This window comes from Ambystoma mexicanum, chromosome 2p, assembly GCF_040938575.1.
Source record: "Ambystoma mexicanum isolate Mex_15411 chromosome 2p, UKY_AmexF1_1, whole genome shotgun sequence".
NCBI lineage: Eukaryota > Metazoa > Chordata > Amphibia > Caudata > Ambystomatidae > Ambystoma > Ambystoma mexicanum.
In genome coordinates this window covers 989,587,603-989,602,000 of record NC_090923.1, presented here as the reverse complement: position 1 = coordinate 989,602,000, position 14,398 = coordinate 989,587,603, and the positions used below count along the sequence as shown (strand labels likewise).

The window sequence follows — 14,398 nt, the reverse complement described above, 5'->3', positions numbered from 1 at the left end:
CTCTTAGACAGGAACCCTCCTTCCTCACCTTTAAAGCCAGTATAAAAAGTTGGCTGAGCAACAAGTCTCCTCACTAAGAGACCTCCATTATGCTATCTGACCATTGTCTATTTATGCTTCTGCTCATCTGCTTGTATGTCATACTACTGTACATTATCTCCTTGTCTGGCCCACCTGTAACCAGGGTCCCTCGTGCTGTCTCTACACTGGATTGTAATATGCCTGCCTTATCTGTATGTAACCACTAAGTTTTTCAAGCGCCCAGTTACCTCAGGGTTTGGGGCGCGATACAAATAATAAACAAATACAAAAACTATTCCAAAACATATTTCTTTATTGTTACGAGTCTTCATTGATTAGAGCTTCATGTATTTAACGGCTCTTAATATCCTTATTGAGTATTGAGGAAAAGATATGTATTCAAAGTTTTAATGTTTGTGTTGCAGAAAATATAACAAAATCAATTTTCTTTGTAATGCACAGAGTGTTAGGAACGTTTTTCTGAAGTCCAACTAAGGGCTTAGTAAAACCATTCAATTGAGACAGTACAAGACTCCACTCTTAGTATAAGGCTGTACCACCTGAGTATATGGTTGCATATAGACAGAGCAGCCAGGCAGATTTTAGGAGGGAGAGAGGGCTGTGGGGAAGTACATAGGACCGACAGAACACCAAGGATTCAATAGAAACACTGACAATCAGACGTATTATAATAAATAAAGGTTTATTTTAAATATAAGTATGCAAAGTTAAGTCTGGGGTGAGTACTGGTCATAGAGTCATAAAACACATTAATCAAAACACACCACAAAACACACCAATATGGCTTGAAGGTACACAGACCAAAGCATAAGACCTTATTCAGAATACCTAACAGTAGTTCTGGAAGTCAAACCAACAGTTAGGTTTAGATCACCTTCAGTAATACAAGGGTAGTAGACCCTGGCAGTTCTACCGTAATGCTGAGCAAGAAATAACTTAGTAAAGCAACTGGACAATATACTTTTCTGAATAGTGGAACACTTATTCTAGGAACAGTAAAATCCTATAACTCTTGATTCAGGATAACACAGATATTCTAGGGGAGTTGGACCTTTGGGGTGTAATATACAATTATACAATTACACTTACGTTTCAGCTCAGTGGAACACAGTCTAAGATCAGTAAGAACTTTTGACACCAATTGAGGATTGCACCATGCATACCAAGGTCAGCTACAACTAAATAACACTTTTCAAGAATGGCGCAGCTATTCTAGCAAGTTAAAACCTATACACTTTTAAAAGGAGCTATCAGCAATTTAAGGATCAGTATAACCCAAGGCAGAATAACAGCAAGTCAGGGGAAGCAAGACACAATTGGGCACACTCAAACAATTATATCCTAAAAGGAATAGTACAGTGGAACCAACAGCATTACTTTTAGAAAGAGGGCGACCCAATTCACAGGTGAGTAAATTAACCTAGGCGAGACAGTTTCAGAATGACACACAGGTAGGTAAAACCTATATATACTTTTCAGAATGGCAGAACATATCTAAGGTTAGTAATAACTTTACATATACTTTTACAAGTGGCAGAACACTTTCAAGGTAAGAACTTTTGTAACTGTAAGTTACAAACGAGCTATTTTACAAGTAAGTAAACTTTTCAACACTTTTTTTTTTACTTTTCAAGGTAAACCCCTTAAAGTATCCAGCCCTTCCAAATTCTATTACACGAGTTCTCACGGAGGAAGAAGAGGGACCCCAGTGGTCTAGGAGCCAGCTTTAGGCAGGGTAAGAGGTCTCAGTTGCAGGCAAAGTCAGAGTTCATGAGGAAGACTGTTTAAACAAGTAAGTATTCTACTTTCAAAGTTAGTTGAGGGTCCAGGGACTTCAGAGAAGACACGTTAGGTGGATTCTGGCAGGGGCCTTGGTGATCTTGGACGAGAAGACTCCCAATCACAGGACACACTCCTAAGCTACACAGGAATCACAAGAGACTTAAGGTAAGTAATACCCAAGCCAACACAGTACCTCAGCACAGAAGAAGAGTTTGCAGCAGGACTACTTCAGGATCTGCAGCCAAAAACCTGTTCACTGGATTCCTTGTCATAAAGACTGAAGACAGGACCAAGGATCAATGGGAAAGGCTCGAGACAAGAGTTTCTTCGCGGCTGGATGTGGTTCTGTGGTTTTTGGCACCCTTTTCAGGAGCCAGAAGACAGAATATCGCTGGTTGGATTCTCACCATTTGCAAGGTCCAGCATTCTGGTGAGGGGACTTTTCCGACTCGATTCAAGTCTCTGGAGGCCAAGCAGGACGCCCAAAAAGTGTCTGCAAGATTCGGAATTCAGAAGACTGTGCACCGCACAATGGCATGAGGTCCCAGGGTATTGCAGCCTTGCAAGTTCGCAGCATGACATTGGATGGCTCAAAATGCAGGTCTTTGTGAGTCTACTGTGTCTCGCCAGGTTCTGTGTCGGGGTAGTAGTTTTCGGAGTCCTTGGGTCGATTGGAAGGAAGGGTAACAGCAGGCTCTGGTTACACAGCAGGTTCGCTGGTCGCTCTAAATCGTTTACGCTGCGTTTTCTTCATCCTCCGCTTCAGTTTTGGTTCCAGCCGTCGCCTACCTCTTCAGCTTCCAAGATCTGACTTTTTTGCAGGAACCCAGCAAATCAAACAGCCAATCAACAGTATTCAAACTTGGCAGGCCTCTCAGTTTGAACTGGAATCTCACAGTCAGGCTGGAGACAGAGGGCTGCAGAGTTTTGGACTCCCCCTTGCTTCCTGCTTTCACAGACACTCTGGGAGCCTGGGTGGGGAATCCAAAGGATTCCCGGCGAAGATAAAGTTAACACTAAGGATTTTCCTGCCCTGGATGTCAAGGGAAACAACAAGAAAGGACAAGGAACAATAAAATGGCAAAACAAAGACAGGCCATTTTGGTGAAATGAACACCCATCGGTGCCTTTACCGGGGCTGTCTAAACAGCCCGCGGTAAAGGTGTACCGAATTAGTTAAAAGGTTCACTGCCACCAGCTATTAAAGTTAAGTTTGTCCTTGTAACATAAATGTTACATTTAGAATGAGAAAGGGGATACCCAGTATCTCACAAGCACTCCCTATAAGGTGGTGGTTGCTGGTCTCACCTAATAAAATGTAAAAGGGATCCAGAGATCCTTTCTACGCTTGGAAACTGTAGTTCTCATAAGGTTAGCCAGAGAAAGTTAAAAAGGGGAGCCCCAAGGGCAACCCAACAACAATGGGCAGTATCTGCCAAAAGTTAAGACACTATGGAGAGTATTAAAAATGACAGCCAAAAAAAGAGTAAAAGATTCTGCGAGTGTGGACAAGGTTCCCACTTACTGAGATATAAGGAAACATTAATTTTTTCATTGTACTCTTTGCAGATTATTACAAAACACTGGAAGGATGCATACAATCTTTAATAGTAAATAAATGGTTGAATGTATTATGTTGAATCTTGTATAGCTTAAGATTTACATTATTCATATACATTTTAATTGAAATGGGCTCCTTTTATTACTTTTATACATTCAAATCCACCTGTAGCTGGTGTTGAATGATTAGATTATAATTCTAATGTTCCAAAACCCCCATGAATTGTTATTTTTTAATTGTAATGGTTTCTACCCCCTTTTCTCTTGTCTGTTCTCTTTTGTATTGTTGATATGATATATGAATTATTTTGTATGAATTAAATTCTTATACTTTCAATATTTAAATATATTTTTAACTTTGGCATGTCAACCATTGCACATCAACACTTAATATTTATTACTCCATTCAAAACGTTTATTTACAGTACAATATAAAAACAATTAAACTAAAAAAAGAATTGTGTTGTTATGAAATATAACAAAATAAATATTTTACATGAAGCAGTGGTAATTTTTTTAATATGTTTTATTATTGATTTAATGTATTTTCTTTTATAGTGTGTAAAGTTTAATTTAAACTGTACAGCACAGCAATAATTAAAAAAATAACAGTGGTTAAGACAAAAGCAACCAGTGTGTTTGTTAAAGAGAAGGCTCTCAGATTTTGCCCACTGCTCCAGGTCTATTAATTTTGGTCTGTACACCTAGAACAGCGGGACCAAAATCTCACCATAGTTTAGCATTAAGTGGCGTTTGGAAGGGTGAGGGGCCAGAGAGGGGATACTCAATGTCATTGTGTGGCTAAATTAGAGCTATACATTACAAAATACTCAGAACAGCTCACCTGAATACAGCAGAATGCTGTCAGGGCTGTTCCATTGGCAAGTGCGTATGTGATCAACCTATCTAAAGCTGCCCTTGATTTGTAAAAAGTTGGTTTAGGTACCATCACAAATATGAGATGCTTTTTGTAGGTCTTACCCATCTTTATCACCAGCCGCACCTTCTGAAGAGTCAATAGAAAACATCTCTGGCCTGTTAAGTGAAATACAAAAACAATTAGATTTCCTTGATTTTGCTTTTTTTTAATTAAATGATGTATGCCATCATACATGAATAGTTCAATTTCAGCACAAAATGAGAACACCAACACATACAATAGTAGGTGATCCATTCACTGAAGTCAAAAGACACAACCAGCACTCTCTAGCACATGCTTTCCAGAAAAAATGTATACATTAAAACCAGTAAAGGATGATCATATTTACAATGCCTTAAAAGGTTTAACAGTTTGAAGACCAGACAATCCCAAAACGGGCCCAGAATCAGGCTCAACGAATTTCAGTGGCATCTAAAAAAAGATTTCTGTTGACTGATATGCATTTCTGAAAGAAGCAAGCTAAAAAGGAAAAAACTTCGGAGAAGAGTGACAATCTAGGTACAAATAGGCTCCAAACATTTTCCTTTAGTGATAAGTGCTTCTAAAATAATCACATTACTATAAAGGGGTGAAAGGTAAGAGGGTATCATCATGTGGCTCAGCTTTCCCGAACCTCATGCCACCAAGCTATGTGATTATTCATAAGTGAAAAACATGTTACACAGTGGTGAGCAAGATAGAATGATTAGGACAACCCACTCGGCTACCAGTCATTTGGTCGACACCAAATGGTCGAAATCCAAATGGTCGAATTTTTCTTTTTCTTTTTCTTTGGGGGGGTTCCCCCCAACCCCCCTTTTTATATATTCATTTTTTTAACCAAACAAAATAAATAAATAAATAAATAAATAAAATTCCACCATTTTTTTTCGACCATTTGGTTTCGACCAAATGGTCATTCGATCTTTTTTTTTCGACCAAAGAAGCGGACACCAACCCACTCCAGTAATGTCAGAGGCTGGTTATTTTGCAACCAATTCAGAAATGAGGTGAGCCTACATGGTTCAATTTTACAGCCGATTATCAGGGTACTCACACTTATATTTGTCTTTGTTGAGTTATCCAATTGAAGAGTTTAATTATACAGGGAGGAACAATGATCTTATCTATTGTATGTTCTTTTGATAACAAAAGAACATACAATAGATAAGAAATCCCATTTGACGGGAAGCAGTGAGCTTCTTACAATGGGGTGAGTTTGAGCGACATTCTGACCAGGTTGAGGGGGTGGGGGAGATAAATGGAACAGTCGCCGAAGACAATACATGGGTGGACATACATAGATTAAGAACAACCAACATTAGACATTTTTAAGTGCAGGTAGGCCAGCTGTGCTAGGGATGTGACCATGATGGATGAAGTGCTAGAGTGGCGGCAATAGAAAGTGAGGGAACAGAGTAGATGCGAGGGAAACGTGTTAGCTAGAAGGCAGATGTGAGGTAGGCTTTTAGTTTGGTTTTGAAGTTGTTTGTAGATACGCTGCATCCACAGAACGGACCCAAAGAACTGACCCCACAAAAGGAAATGTCTCGGCAAAAAACCTGTGACGGATACACTGTTACTGGAACAATGTTAGTTCCTGGCCCTCAAAACAGCCTTTTCCCCCTATTCTAGAAGTTTTATGGTTTACTAAACTAACATCAGTCCTCGAATATTTGGGGAAAGTACTGGACTGCAGGTCAGCAAAGAAGACAACTGACAGCGGTTCAAAAACAAGGTTTTCTAAATGTGGTGAAAGCACATGTAACAACCGTTAAAGCATATCTTACCTGCCTCAATACAAACTATTTACCAATAACTATTTCACTGAATAACCCAACAAATATAAATGTGAACAGAGACAACTGTAAATATGAGCTCTGAAGATGGAGGTAAGTGTGAAATGTGTAGCCTCACCTTATAATGATACAGAAATGTAAAAAAAAAATATATTATTGGAGCACTGAATCACTAGACGCCAGTGGCTGCTGGTGAATTTTTTAACTGGAGGGGAGTAAATATGAGTTACTCATATTGTTGAGCGTCTGAGCATAGCAAGGGAGCCCACACCAGGAAAGGGCGGGTTAGGGTGGTTCTCCCCCCCCCGAGAATATTTGCCTTTATATATATATGCCTTTTCCCACACTATGTGCCAGTATAAAACATGTTCACAATGGCTGTGCCCATACATTTCCATGCTGACTGCAACATTATACCCTATTATTCCCATATAAGAACATACTCATGTATGCTTTGTGCATAACATGCCACAGTAAGAATACCACTGATCCTGCTTGCTTTATCAAAGATGCCCAATACAAAATGTCATACCACAATAAGAAATGGCTAGACTGGCTGCTTTAAAATGCACGTCTAGTTACATAATAACACTTATCATGCTTGCTTTATCAACCATGCACAGTAAAACATGCCATGCCTGCTCCGTGGTGTGCCAGCGCCTTGCAGTCAGACAATCACAATAATGATGAATGTGATTGCGAGGCGCTGCGAGGCGCTAGGGGACAGTGGGCTAAGGCTTTTTTTTACTGGCTATCATAGATGCCCAGTAAAAAAAATGACACGCCCGACTCCCCCGGGCCTCACAGCGCCAGACCCACACACAATCAAAGTGATTATGTGTGTATGCAAGGCGTTGGGGGACCAGGTGGGCAGGTATGGTATTTTTTACTAGACATCTAACATAGATGTCCAGTAAAAAAAATACCATGCCTGTCCCTTGGGACTCACAGCACCAAACACACACACCCCAAGTGATTATGTGTGTATTCAAGACGCTGGGGGCCAGGTATGGTAATTTTTTTTTTACTAGACATCTATCATAGATGTCCAGTAAAAAAAAAAATAGCATCCCAGACGGAGAGCTGATTCTGGCCGATGGGGAGGGGGGCTTTGTGCAACAAAGGTATTTTTTAAATGCCTTTGTTGTGCAAACCACCTACCCCCACTCGCCAAAATCCTCACGGACACGCACACACGGACACGCACACACGTACACACGCTTAAATAATAAAGATACAATCACACGCACACACACACACTTAAATAATAAATATACAATCACACACATTTACACAACATACACACAGAAGGCCCTCTCTAATTCACACCAGCATCCATCATCCAACATTTACCTAACACAAGCATGCACACATCCATACACATAATTTAAATTAAAAAAAATTAACAAACAAACGTACCTTCTGCCGCGGGTCCGGAGTTTCCAGTGCTCCAGCCCCCTGCACGCATGAACAGGAATCAGGCAGCTCCTGGTCCCTGCACATGCGTGCAAGGGGCCTGAGCGTGGGGATGAGATGCTGCCCACTCCAGCCTGCTCTGTCTGTAGGTGCATTTCCTATGAGCCATGCGAAGCTTGGGGAGCAAACGCCCCCAGCCTTGCATGGCTCATTGAGCTTGTGCGGCTGGGGAAATGTAACTGTGAGAGGGAAGTCTTAGTTACTTACCTGTAACTGTATTTCTCCAGCATTGATATCTTTCATAGATTCAGATATTTGAATATTCCCCCGTCGTCAGACTGGGAATCCTCGGTGATAAAAATAATTATAAAAATGTTTTAATATATACACATTGCTACCTGGCAGTGCATGTACATAGCCCATTATGGCCTATGAGCCATTCTATTGTGTAGTTGTCATGATTCCTACCCCCGGGCATCCGACCAGGGCCATCTGTCCCGGGAGCAGGCATCCAGATACTTGGAAAAAACCCAGCAGCCCCGGCTATCTGGGTACAGTCCTGGCGCCATAGGCGCCAGGCTCATAGAAGGGGTCAGTCCTGGCGCCAAAGGCGCCAGGCATCATTTGCTTTCACTTACCTCATGTAGAACATGCTGCTTAGCATTCAAGCCAATGTGAAGTCTGAAGGGGGACTACTTTATTTCAGGGACTATTTTCTTACTCGGGTGTGGTCTTGGGAACTTCTTACCTGGGACTACTTTGAAGGCTATTTAAACCACGCTCGAAGAGCAGCTCACGCTTCGCGTTATTCTGCATCCTGCAGCGTAACGCTCACCGTGCATGCAAGCCAGCATCTAGTCTTCTGCCACGCCGGCCTCTAGTCTGGAGCTCCTAGAAAAAAGGGAGAAAGAAGGGGAAAGGTTAGAACAAGAACAATACTTATTTCCTCACCTGATTCTGGATCCATCGCGCCTTCGAATAGGAAGAAAGACGTTATCTGATGCGCGTTGCATCACCTGCTGCAGCGCCGCGCTATACTCACCAGTCTTCGCAGCACCTCCACGATCCACCTCTGTCTTCATCCTTTCTTCTCCAAACTCCGGCACCTAAGGGGAATAAAGAACAGCAAGGTGAGCCGAGAGAATAATAAGGCAATATTAGTCACCACAATAGACTTACCTGATTTTACTGCCGGAGGCATTCTTCATCTCCACGGGCCGGCGCAGCCTCCATTCATCTTCGCCGATCTCCGGCACCTAAGGGGAACAAAAGGACAGCCAGGTGTGCCGAAAGAACAAACCAAAGGAATTTCTGTCACCAGAGGTATTATTCCTCAAAACGCCATCATTTCTCACTCTGCACCTGTAATAAGGGAGAAAGCAACAGATTACATACAGGTGTCATTTACCGGACAGTGTTGGATAATACAGACTCTTACCTGAACTTTACCAGCCGCACGAGGCAGTCTTCTCCAGGGTCAAGCTGCAAGGAATCGGACAAGAGTGAAAGTCAGACATTTTGAACTCTTACAAACTATATACTTACGGCTCCTCGCCAGGAACCTCAGAGTCAATATTGTTCTGGAACTCTCCAATTCCTTCGAACCAGTGAACTAACTGGTTTTCTACTCTCCCCTGCATTCTACGCAGGATGGAGAGCTCATCCTTTAAAAACTTAAAGAGAAGGGGGCGCTGTTGCGCACGACGAAGATGGCCGCCTGAATCCTGAGCTCCTGCTCCAGTACAAGATCCGTCCAGAAAACATCCGTTTTGGAGCCACCTAAGCACCCACAAATGGCTGTATAGATGAGCCGAGGTCTGGTCCCCAACATCTCCAAATCCTGGTGGAAATCGGTCTCTGGCGCCGAAGTTACGCCGCTCTGAATTTGGCCCGACTGGTGTGGGAGCGCGATCCGGCTCGGAGTTCCAGGCAGAGTCAACGTGGAGCCGTGGACTCTGGCGAGGAGGAGGCCGAGTGGGGGCGGGGCCATTGTCAGCGGCCCACGCTTGACTCGCGCCCACGCTGAGCAGCTGCGGACTGAGAGCTGTTCGGCCGTGAAGACGAGGAGACGTTGTGCCCCCCTCAGGTACGATACCCGCTACTCTTCTGTGGCCCCCACACCCTGGAATTTGCGGCAGAGACGCCACTAGACACGGCGGTGACATCCTGCTACGTGACTGCCCGTGGCAGGGAGCGGCCCCGGGTGATCCGACACTCCCGGTGGACGGGAAGCTGGTCTCTGTGTTGCGTGTCCGCTAAGACATTACATAAATTTACGGAGGCCAAAGCCCACGGCTTCGTGAAGCAGCGGGAGATGAGGGGCCCCTGTGCCAGTGAGGGGGGACTGACGGAAACGCCCTACTAGCGGGCAACATTGCTCCTGATATTACATTGCACGCCCTACATCCGTGTAGTCTGCTGCGGAGTCCTTGCCTCCCGGTCCCCATCCAGAACTATCTGTTTGTCGTGGGTGCACATACGCAGGAGATTACACTACCTTTGGCGACTTCAGGCACGGTCGCCCTAGCGCATGAAGCCCTGTGCTGGTGGCCTGGCCGACCCCACGCGCTGGTGGACACCCAGTCATCTATATAGGCCCTCTTTGGCGTAAACTGAGGCGCGCCCTGAGTTTTGACACCTAACTACGTGGGAGAAAATATCCATCGCTGGTGCCTAACATTGGGCCTTGGTGCCCTGGTGCTGGGGTCCCTGCCGGAAAATCTACAGACGTCTTGGGAGCAAGGGGGGTGAGGCGGAGGCCCCCTGTTGCCCCAGCGGCAAACTCTGTCGTCCTGATCCAGGTGGCTTCGCTGAATATCCATAATCAACGGGCGGGGGCTGGCACCATGGGCGAGCCGCACAGGGCTGGGAAGGGAGGCAAGACGCCCAGTAACAAGAGGAAGGGTCCTATGGACGCATTTACCGGCAGCCAGGCGCCGGACGCCATAACTGAGGTGCACGCTGACGCTAATGAAACCCCACCTGCAGACATTGTAGGACGAGAGGACAAGCTGACCATGCTTGTGGAAAATGGATTCCGAGCAGTGAACATGAAACTGGACGATATAGTGTCTACCATTGGCTCCCTGAAGGCAAGAGTTGAAAAAGAGAGCATACGTGTCACTGATGCAGAAAATAGAATTAGCAGTAACGAAGACGCTATCTCACAACATGGCGGTGACATCGCTCAGCTTAAGGAAGCCATGACTAAAATGCAACATAAATGCGAGGATCTTGAATCTAGATCAAGACGTAATAACATCCGTGTGGTCGTCGTGGCGGAGTCATTTGGGAAAGGCCAAATGGAGAAACAACTTGAACAACTGCTCAAAACACTATTTGGTCCCGAGTCATTCTCCGAACATTTCTTGGTGGAGAGAGTCCACCATACTGTTGCCCCGGCCCCCAAACCAGGTGCTCCCCCTCGCACAATAATTGCACGGCTGCTTAACTATAGAGACAGGGACACAATCCTGCGGCTGGCCAGGGAGGCTGGTACGCTTCAACACAAGGAATGCCGAATACATATATACCCAGACTTTTCTGCCGGGGTCCAGGCGAGCAGGCGATCATATGAACCAGTCAAGAGACTCCTTAGAGACCGCCAGATTCCATATGCTCTGATGTTCCCGGCAAAGATGAGGATCCAACATGCGGGTAGGGCGCATTTTTTCGAATCCCCGACTGAGGCCACACAGTATATAGAGACTTCCATACCTCTCCCCCCGAGGGGGGGCAGGCCGGCACAGAACAATAGACCAAGACCCGAGGACTAGGGATCTCCGGCGACCGGATTGGTCTGTATCCTTATGTAATATCCACTGCAGCCTTATGGATCCTACAAGCAGGGCGGCTCCATTCCATGTGACTATTGGAGATTGGAGCCAATCAGGCGGCCATGTGAGGCAACATGGCTACCCCGGGAATGTTCCACAATTGTTTTTGGGTACATCGTCAAGTTGGGGGTGATGATGAGGGTGGAGGGGAGGTAAGAGGGGTTGGAAATGGGTGTTTTTGGTGTGGAAATTTGGACCACCTGAAGGGGTTTCATTCGAATAAAAGGTTGGCTCCGGCTGGAAGTTTGGTCAATGCCAAAACAAGCTCGACCAAGGTTATTGAGTGGGTCAATATTCCGCAGTTGATGTGGCCGGTGGGTGGGACAAAGTTGGGGTAGATGTTGTGGGTTCCTGGTGTCAGATCGGGATGGTTTGGGGAGTTTCTGTTTAAAGGAGTTCGATTGTTAAAATCAGAGAGCGGTTGCATGGCAGAATGGCCGTATCACTTGCGACAGGGGCGAGGCTACGGACAGATGATTTTTTCAACATGCGGGTATGGCACAGGCTGATAGAGGCTTAGAAGTCAAGCTACTCTCCTGGAATATTCGCGGGCTTAACAACCCGGTGAAGGCGAGGAAGGTGGCAGCATATGTTACACGTCACGATCCTCATATTCTTTTCATTCAAGAGACGCACGCACTGGGTAATGTCAATTCTGTATTCCTGCCAAGATGGGGCCCCCAGAGATACTACACGGAATACTCAACACAGTCTAGGGGAGTGTTAACCCTCATACACCCCAAGCTGTGCTTTAAATACCACTCCAGTAAAATAGATCCGCTTGGCAGATATGCACTACTCTGGGGGGAGTTGGCGGGATACCAATTAATACTTGTTAATACATATGGGCCAAATGTGGACGATCCACAGTTCTATTGTACGATACTTGATATGCTGACTACGTCAGGGGAAGCACTGATAATCTGGGGCGGCGATCTCAATACTATTTTGGACCAGTCCCTTGATCGGTCCTCTACTGCCCCCAGGGCCCCCTCCAGAGCCGCATTGGTTGTGCGGCAGTTGATGGAACAGATGGATGTGGTGGACGCTTGGCACACACTGCACCCTACTGAGAGGAAATTCACCTTTTACTCTTCTGTCCATGATTCCCATTCACCTATCGATTACTGGTTCATTAGCTCACCCCTGGCCGGCATGGTCACCAGTTGTGAAATACACCCCTGCACGCTCTCTGACCACTCACCAGTAACACTTGGCATTCAGCTGGGTGATGCCCCTCCTCCAGTCAGACGGTGGAGAATGCCCCCCGCCATACTCAGGGACACTAATATTTGCGAAGCCCTCCATACTGAGATCACAGAATTTATTGAAATGAATGAGGGATCGGTAACCACTTATGCTACTCTCTGGGAGGCATTCAAGGTCTGGATCCGGGTACTATCCTGGGCAAGTCCACGGGTATGCTTAAAGCTGTAAGACGGGAGCTGGGCGCAGTCGAAACTAAAATAGGCCTGTTACAAACTGAATATAGCGCCACACAGGACAAGGCAACACTATCGCAAATGCATGTCGCGTTGAAGGAATTCAACGCGTTAGCCAGCAGGGAAGTCTTATACATGGCTGCGCCTGCCAAGGCCCGTAGATATGGGGAGAGTAATAAGGCCGGGAAATTCTTAGCCACCATGCTTAAAACAGATAGACATCAGAGCCTAATCCCTGGTATTTTGACACCCACTGGGGCTCTGGTTAATAAGGAGAAAGACATTAATTCCACCTTCGCTGAGTTTTATTCCTCCCTTTATTCCAATCATGACATCAAAAGTAAAGAAGACACGTTCCGGTATTTGGATAACCTAGACCTCCCTACACTGACCACTGAGACCCGTAACATACTGGATCAGCCCATCACTATTGAAGAAATCGTAGAGGCCATTAAATCTCTGTCAGGGAGCCGCGCCCCCGGCTCGGATGGATTTAGCGCGGAGCTATATGAGGAATTTAGGACTGAACTAGCCCCTCTACTGTTAAAAGTGTGGGAGGAGGCGATGAATCAAGGGAACCTTCCAGAATCGATGCGCAAAGCTATTATTACTCTCCTCCTGAAACCCCGTAGACCTGCACATGACATCGGTTCGTATAGACCGCTCTCCTTGATTAATACCGATGCGAACATTTTCGCCATGGTGTTAGCCACCAGGCTCCTGCCATACATGTCGATCCTTGTTCACCCAGACCAGGCGGGCTTTATACCAACTAGATCTACAGCTCTCAACTTGAGGCGCTTGTTTAATGTTATGGCACACATTGATCCCACAACAAAGGCTGCCGTGGTGGCCCTTGATGCCGAGAAGGCCTTCAGTTCCGTGTCCTGGTCTTATCTCTTCCTGGTGCTTGAACGGTTTGGCTTTGGCCGATACTTCATCAAATGCGTACAGCTACTATATACTCACCTGACTGCTAAGGTTCTGACCAACACCACTTTGTCCCCCTCGTTTAGGCTCTACAGAGGTACCAGGCAGGGCTGTCCCTTTTCACCTATACTTTTGGCACTTACTATTGAGCCGATGGCGGAACATATACGCCAGAACCACTCACATAGAGGGCTTAGGATGACCGCCCCCCCCCCAGATCATTTCACTATATGCAGACGATACCCTGCTATATGTCAGTGACCCAGTAGAGAACGTACAGCACATAATGTCGGACATACATGAGTTCTCGGAATATTCAGGGTATAGAATCAATGTTCCCAAGTCCGAAATATTTCCCCTTACGGATTGTATGGGTAACATCGCTGCAATTGCTGGGCTTCGGCCCACCCCGACTCAAGTACGTTACTTGGGTATTATGGAGGCCAGGGACAAACAATTGTTATATACACAGAACCATGGTGAACTGTTACTAAGTTTGACGACCAAGTTCCAAACGTGGGCTAGCCTTCCCTTGTCCTTGTATGGTAGAGTGGCTATTCTCAAAATGGTAGTCTTACCCAAACTCTTATATTATTTTAACAACATTCCGATATGGCCTGGCAAGTCCTTTTTCATGAAACTCAAGTCGCTCGCCTCTAATTTCGTTTGAAA

At 45.3% G+C, this 14,398-nt stretch overlaps 1 protein-coding gene across 2 annotated transcripts in view; it reads right to left on the bottom strand.

The window, feature by feature from the left end:
- The window catches only part of EIF1AD (eukaryotic translation initiation factor 1A domain containing), a 505,590-nt gene that overhangs the window by 25,567 nt on the left and 465,625 nt on the right, over window positions 1-14,398 (bottom strand). For both annotated transcript variants that reach the window (XM_069644800.1, XM_069644799.1), the window contains exon 6: window positions 4,366-4,419. In XM_069644800.1, coding sequence (XP_069500901.1) covers window positions 4,366-4,419 — 54 coding nt within the window. The remainder of the gene's footprint in view (window positions 1-4,365; window positions 4,420-14,398) is intronic.